The sequence below is a fragment of the Bidens hawaiensis genome, unplaced genomic scaffold (assembly GCF_021521415.1).
Source record: "Bidens hawaiensis isolate Kalapana, Puna unplaced genomic scaffold, B.hawaiensis_p1.1 tig00041823_1, whole genome shotgun sequence".
In the NCBI taxonomy this organism is placed as follows: Eukaryota; Viridiplantae; Streptophyta; class Magnoliopsida; order Asterales; family Asteraceae; genus Bidens; species Bidens hawaiensis.
Genome location: NW_027505746.1, coordinates 8,804 through 17,093, shown reverse-complemented (window position 1 = coordinate 17,093; position 8,290 = coordinate 8,804). Strand labels below are relative to the sequence as shown.

The window sequence follows — 8,290 nt, the reverse complement described above, 5'->3', positions numbered from 1 at the left end:
TAAATTACCAGGTTTGCCAAATCATCAGTTGATACTAAAGGTTGTCGTCCCAATGATGTTATAGAAGTAGAGAGAATATCTAAGAATAATATTGGAAAGCATACTTATACTTATATCCCTATAATAACTATGACGCCTTCAGACAAAAGGATCTCTTTAAAATTCCAAAGAAGACAATTTGCACTTATTGTATGTTTTGTGATATCTAGTTTTTACACATGGCTTACTTCTGTTGCATTATCAAGAGTAAAATTGAGACGGCCTGAAACTATTTATTTTTTATGAAAGAAAATTGTTACATATAAAATTTCAAACATGGTATACAAAGAGTGTTTAAGATATTTATGAAATGCATATTTTCCACCTCATAGTATATATAGTACACAGTGTCTAATTTAAGAGATCTTTGAGAAAACTAAGATGTACTTAATGTCCAAACATCTTTCATAAAATCCATATTATCTAACTATTAAACAACAACAAATCGTACCCAGTAAAAACCCCACCAATATCTAACTATTAAACAGACTAATAAATAATTAATTTTTTTGAACGGCTTGCATTTTATCAAAACACAAACACGCGAGAAGCTAAAAAAAATAAAACACAAGATAACAACCAATATGCTAATATAGCACATAAGGTGAAACTTAAGTGAGTTAAGTGGACAGTTGATTACTATTCTATAAAATTTTCCCTCGAATATATTGCTCTTACACGGGTACACTGTTAGTAATGTAACATTTTTTTTCACAGCCGACGCACATCCAAAATGTATGATTCATAAATTATTACCTAATAAAAGCCAAATTGTCTCACATTTTCTCTCACAATTAAGAGGTTTTTGTTACATATTACCATCAACTAAGACTAAGGAATTGTGGTGAATGTTAAAACAGAAAGAGTAGCATTAATTATGAGGTTTACAAAAAGTTTAAAATAACAGTCATTTTACATGCACATTTCTTCTACCTTACCAACTGCCCGTAGTCTCCGCATCACGGGACTGATAAAAATCATCAGGTTTCACTATATTCACATCCTCGAATTCATTGTCGTCTGAAAGTTAAAAAATTAAATAAATAAATAACACGCACTCATTTCAGAGTAGAAGTCTTAAAACACAACTTAAATGGGTCAAACTGAAAGCTGTCCGAAGTCAATTTCAATGCATACAAGTAATTTGTTGTAACTAAAATGCAATTATCATTTATAAAAAAATGAAAAACAAAAAGTGTTGACGGGTCACTAAAAAGTGAACCATTTCAACCCGAACCCATTTTGACTAGTTACCCAACCCGCCTGACCCGATCATATTGCCGCCAACAAACCAAATATATCCATAAGATTCTTAATAAAAAAAGCAACAAGAAGTTCTGAAAAGGAATTAAAAAAAAAATAACCTTTTCGCAAGACGAGTGCCACAACAGCATCATTTTCAACCTATAACATGGAGAGAAAAAAGTCAATAAAATAACTAAATCAAGACAACATTTACTACGATGGCAGCGGGTCAAGTGGCCATTCGCCCATAGGCCATATCCACCCATGCTCCCACCCATGCCTTAGGCCCAATTATTCAGACTAGGGGTGGCAAATGTGACCTATGGGTTTAATGGGTTGTATTAAAATGTATATAATGGGTCAAACTAAAAAAAGAAAAGGATTGAAACGGGTCAAAACGGGTTGACATTTCTTGAGTTTTTTTTTTATGGATCGAGAAAAATGGAAGAAACTTTTTAGTTTTTTTACTTTTTTAGTTTTTGATTTATATTTCGAGTTATGATTTTTTAATTAATTTTTTTTGAATTTTTTAATGAGGGATTTTTGAAATGGGTCAAAATGGGTTGAGATTTCAAAAACCCCTCATTAAAAAATTCAAAAAAAATAATTAAAAAATCATAACTCGATATATAAATCAAAAACTAAAAAGTTTCTTCCGTTTTTCTCGTTCCATAAAAAAAAAGAAAAAAAAAAAAAAACCCAAGTAATGTGTCAACCCGTTTCAATCCTTTTCTTTTTTTAGTTTGACCCACTCGGACCCATTATATACAACCCATTCAACCCATGGGTCACATTTGCCACCCCTAATTCAGACCCATATCTACCCAGCCCTGGCCCAAACAACTATTATATTGATATATACTAATCCAGATTTCAGCTTAGAATAAATATACACGACACTACCTCCTTTAAGAAGTTATGACCATCAAATAGTTGCAACTTGCAACTAGTTACGTCCTTTGGAGGAACTGAAGTTTAGTATTTGGGTCGTAGTATCTCGGCCCAAATAGTTGCAACACCCTTAAAAATAGAAGTTGTTACTAAGTAGCCAAGCCCAAAAAATATTTAACAGTTTAGAGGGCTTCTAGGTTTGACAGGATCCTATTCATTCAGGGATTTGGAATGCTCACAAAACCGCTTAACCGACTTACTAAAAAGAGATGCTTTCCATTAGATTACAAAAGCACCAGATGCATTTGAATGACTGAAAACAGCTTTGGCTAAAAGCATAGTTGTTAACAGCGCTCATAGAGAGCGCTAGCGAATGGCGTAGCGTAGGGATGGATCATCGTCATTTCAGTTTGGCCCCTCATTAGCTAGTAAATAGCGGGGTTTCAGGTTATTTTGTTTCTTTTTTTCTGTTTTGAAAGAAATAGCAATAATATATACCTGTACATAGCTGGATATTAAGGTTATTGTTGTAAATACGTATAAAAACACCGTATTTGGATATAATATACATATAAAGTATTTATGAAACTTTGTTCTGGTGTATCGCTAAAAAAAATAGCACTCGCTATTTTATCGCCATCGCTACGTAGCGTATAGGTAGCTTGTCGCTTTCGTCTGCAATTTGCTATTAACAACTATGGTTAAAACACCCTTTTAGCATTGCCCGATTGCTAAACACATTTTGCAGTCAAAACCGATGCATCCGCATGGGTATAGTATCGGGGACTGTTTTAATGCAAGATCAGCACCTTATTCACCTATTGCATTTATCAGCTAAGCAGCTAATGCGGAAAAATATCGGATATCGGTCAAGGACCAATATTTGAGATATCTGTAATTTTAATACCATGCAAAATTTATATATATAGCAGTTTAACACTAACAATTCAGTATGCTCTTCTACTATTAACAAATTAGCCTTTTGTAACTTGCAAAACATTAACAATTGTAGCAAGTAGATTAAAAACATCAACTTTAAACACTAAAAGTTGAAAATTAAGACTTAAAACACTGATATCGGGAATATCGGTCAAATCTGTTAATATCGCAGATATTATCAATACCGATATTTTTACTGATATTTCACATGAGGACCGATAACCGAGATACCACTGAGATACCACCGAGATACCACCGAGATTGACTGCATAGTTTATCAGTAAAGATTTATCAACTAGACTGCACACTCTATCTGTGTATGAACTATGAAACAACTCTTGACCATTCTTTTGTAGTCAAGCGATGGCTCTAATTCTATTACTTGACAGTTGACTACTTAATTAATAACAAATATCATCATAGCACCTTTACAACACGCCTGGCTTTCTAAACTTATGGGCTATGATAGGAGAATATCGCTGTTCATGACAAATAAGATTCAGCATAAAAAGAAAAAGACTCAAAACCTTTTGATCTGCCAATGTCTTTGAATCATCCAACACTTCTCCAGTTGATACCAAAATGAGACGCTGATCATTAATCGGTTGATCAATGAGGTTATGCAACTTTTGCTTAATGTCTAGAATCTTCTCAGTAGCATCACAATGGAGAAAATACGTTGTCTTATTGCGCTTAACACGAATATACATTGCCTGCATCAAAGTCAAAAAATGAATTTAGTTTCACAAAAGACCTGTAGCTAAGAAAGCAGAACGAACAGTTATTGTGAAGTCGATGATAACGGTCAGCCATCTACTTCAAAATGGCGGATTTCAACATTACAACACTTAACGACTTCTTGCATTGCAAAAGACGGAAGGTTTTCCATGATAATTACATAATTTATTAACAAACGAGCAAATACTTGTATTAGACACGAAAAAACAAGATTACTGATATTACCAGTGTTGTAAACATCACTAGGCGCTAGTCAGACGATGGGTTACTGAGTACTGACTAGTGATTAATAGGGATTAATTGGATTGGAATATTTATGTGTAATTTTTCAAAATTATATACAAAAGTTCACATAGTATAGTTCAAACATAAACAATTACACGTCATCGTTGTTACTTGTTAAAAGCGCTCGCCTACTGCGCCTAGGCGCAATTCTAAGAGCAACTTCCATTTTTTTATAAATTAATCACTAATCGATTCATATAAATTATATAAAAACAGGCGAATTTACTTAATTTAATCCAGTCTCTCTATATAATCATCGAGAACTCTAGATGATAAACGCTTATCTGATTCTGTTATTGTTTAATGATTACAGTTGCAAGATTGCTAGAAAATAAATATGCTCATGTAACATGTTTCTTTTAGTTTAATTTGCTATCCTGAATTCCCATTTTATGATTTATGTTTCCTGTTATATGATTTAAACTTCAAACTAAATTTTAAAGGTGAAGTTTTGAATCTAGAATGACTAAATTTTGATTATTATTTGCTCTAGATTTGGCAAATACAAATCTGATTTTGCTTAGGTTAGGTTAGGTTGCAGAGCCTAACTAGCAATCCGATTTAACCTAAAATGTGTAGAGAATGAAGTTAGTTGGTGACTAAATTATTTATGTTTGCTGTTGATACTATTAAACTTTAATTTTCTTTTGGTAATGGAACTATGTTATTCAACTTTTGAAAGACATGCGCTTTTTTTTTCTTAGGCCCTCACTTTTTTTGTGCCTAGGCCCCAAGCAAGTCCAATGTGCCTAATGCATTTGATATCTATGTTACGCGTAAACATAACAATGAGAAAATATTTAAAAATCAACTAACTAGTTCATGGATCGAGTCGGTAACTCAGGTAAAAAACCAAGGCCCGATTTTGACAGCCTTTGACTGATTACCTATTTGTTGGTCCGATAGGCGAGATGCATCAATATTACATCTAGGGGTGAGTAATAACCGAACTGAACTGAAAACCGACGAAACCGAACTAACTGAACAGCAGTTATAGGTTATTTTTTTAACCCTCGGTTAACTGAAATTAACCAAACCGAACAATAACATCATATTTTTATACATTTCTAACTTTTATATCTCCATTTCATGTATTTCATGTATTTATACATTCATTTCATTTATATTTAAGTAAAAACATTAGCCCAAATTTGATTCGGCTATTAACCAAACCAAACCGAAAAAAAAAAAAAAAAAAACGGAATAAACTGAACCGATTAACCGAAAGCCGATCGGTTAATTTACAATCAACACCACTTTAACAATTGCTTTTTCAGACCCAATTTGACAATCAAACTGACAATGCAACTGAAAAAGATCAAAACTTTATAATAATTTAACAATCCAATTGCAATTGACGCAAACCCATTTAACAATCTGAACAAATTGAACTTTAATCAGATTGAAACCCTAGTTTTTTCTTGATAACAATTGGAGCTAATTATAATATGAATCGAATTGATCAAAGAACGAAAGTTAATGAAGAGAAGATAACGAACCATTATTGAATGAAATGAAGCTCCGCCGTTGAGCTTACACTGCAATCGGTAACTCGCCGGAATTAATTTAGGGCTTCTGGTTTTTATTTTTATTTTTATTTTATTTTTATATAGAAATAATAAAAGGATAATAATGTAAGTTTGATATGAAACCCTCTTACATATATTAAACCTTGTTTTAGTCCCTATAAAAGTAACCGTTCTTTTTTTTAACAGCGTTTGAAACCAGCTCCAATACGTTAGTGAGCATTTCTGAGACGGAATATCAATGGTCCACCTCATCAATGTGGGAGCCCCCCCCCCCTTGAGTCAGGTTTCGAACCCTCCTAGATATAATAATGAAAGTAATAGTTCTTTTTTCCTTTTTTATGAGCGTTTGGAACTAACTCTAATACTTGAGTGAGTTTTTTTAAACGGAATGTTAATCGTTCATACTGATTTTGATGCTCCTTATCCGACTCGCACAAGAACACTATCAAAGAGAAAACCCACCATTGTGTGAAAAACCCATTGAGTCAGGTTTCGAACTTGAAACTATAAACTGTCAAGTCTTAACCATCACTCGCATACCATTGGACTAGAAGGCTATAATAGTTATGAAGTATAAAAAATTGTTGGTGCTAGCGTGTTTATGTATTTGGAAGGCTTGGGATAATAAGATTTTCAACCGTAAATGCTTCTCGGGTTATGGAATTTTGAAAATAATCTAGTCGACTGGTTTTTTTTTGTGTGAAAAATAGGTGATTGTCTCGCTATAATGGTTTGAATGATTCGAGTTTAGCAGGCTTTGTAAATATATTGGTGGGGTGTGTATTGTTGTGCTTTTGCATCTAGCTCCTTGCTAAGAGCTTTGTTTTAATTATAGTCCCATTTCATTTGAAAAAAGAGAGAAAAACCCACAAGGGTATATTTTGAATGAAAATTTCTATATATTATAAATTGTGGCTTATGTTTCCAAGTCTAAAAATAAGATAGCACCAAAGGATTTTTTGTATTGTTTTTTCTTGTTTTTCATCAATACAGAGGGTCAAATAAATACATGTTTAAAGTATAGCCAAAAGGAAATAACAAGAAATTAGGGAGCATATCATGGAGCATATTATGGAGCAGATCGTGGGTCCAAAGAAATAAATCAGGAACAAAATAGTATCCAAAAATAACATCTCAATACTCCCCCTCAAGTTGGAGTATGTAAGTTTCGAATGCCCAACTTGCCGAGGAGAAATCGAAGCTGTTGATCTCCTAATCCCTTTGTAAAAAGATCTGCGATTTGCATCTTTGTATCAATATTTCGCGGTACTATTTCTTGGCTATCGACTCGTTCCCGAACAAAGTAACAATCCATCTCTACGTGTTTGGTGCGTTCATGAAAAACCGGGTTGTTGGCAATATGGCGGGCCGCTTGATTGTCACAAAAGAGAGGGGTTGGTTTGGTTAAGACCACATTGAGGTCTTTTAACAGCCAATGAACCCATAGAATCTCACTAATCGTGGAGGCCATTGAGCGGTATTCTTCCTCGGCGGAGGAACGGGAAACAACAGACTGTTTTTTTTGTTTTCCAAGAGATGGGTGCACCTCCTAGGAGAAGTAAGTAACCCTTTCGAAATCTTCATGTGTACGGGCATCCAAGCCAATCGGAATCACAATAAGCTGTGAGATTGAATCCTCCATCATGTGGGAGAAGAACTCCTTGTCCGGGTGTGGCCTTGAGGTAGCGTAAGACTCGATGAAGCGCGTCTAAATGTGATTGTCTTGGGTCGGCTACGAACTGACTAAGAATGTTAACCGAGTAGGCTATACCGGGTCGAGTAAATTGTAGGTAAAGAAGTCTTCCTACCAATCGACGATATTGTCCGGCATCAACTTTCGATTCGTCTTCCTTCTTGTCAAGTTTAAGGTTTTGCTCGAATGGGAAAGAGCTTGGCCGACATCCTTGTAAACCACTGTCTTGAAGAATATCAAGGACATATTTTCGTTGACTTAATATAAGTCCTTCTGTGGTACGAGCCACTTCAATACCAAGGAAATATTTGAGATTTCCAAGATCTTCGATGCTAAAGCATCGGTCAAGTTTGTCTTTAGTGTCTTGTATTTTGGTACCATCGTTTCTAACCATCACGACATCATCAACATAGATAAGGGCTGCAACGAATATGTTCCCGTTTCGATAGATGAAGAGAGAGTGATCAGCCTTTGATTGTGTGTATTCGAGACGAAGAAGAGCATTGGTAAATTTTATGTACGAATTTCGAGAGGCTTGTTTAAGCCCATAAAGTGATTTCTTTAGCCAGTAAACACGTGTTTCATCCTCTTTAGCAAAGCCTTGAGGGATCTTCATGTACACTTCTTCATTTAGATCACCGTGCAAAAAGGCATTATTCACATCAAGTTGGAGTATGAACCAGTTCCTTTTTACCGCGATGGCTAAAATAGTTCGAACCGTGACAAGTTTGGCGACCGGGGCGAATGTGTCATGATAGCCAGCCCCTTCCATTTGAGTGAAACCCTTGGCAACGAGGAGTGCTTTGTAGCGTTCGACATCTCCATTTTGTTTGTACTTCACTTTGTATACCCATTTAGAATCAATGGCTCGTTTTCCTTCGGGTAATTTTTCCAAGGTCCACGTTCCATTTCTTCAAGGGCACGGATTTCC

General features: G+C 34.8%; 1 protein-coding gene across 1 annotated transcript; it reads right to left on the bottom strand.

Moving 5' to 3' along the window:
• Positions 1-933: 933 nt before the first annotated feature.
• On the bottom strand, positions 934-5,716 carry LOC143615084 (polyubiquitin 9-like). Its single transcript, XM_077088320.1, has 4 exons — positions 5,637-5,716; positions 3,642-3,827; positions 1,404-1,443; positions 934-1,059 (listed from the first exon to the last, which is right to left on the bottom strand). The coding sequence occupies exons 1-4, from the start codon at positions 5,637-5,639 to the stop codon at positions 974-976; spliced, it is 315 nt and encodes a 104-aa protein (XP_076944435.1). The 5' UTR covers positions 5,640-5,716; the 3' UTR covers positions 934-973.
• Between the last annotated feature and the right edge of the window lie 2,574 nt (positions 5,717-8,290).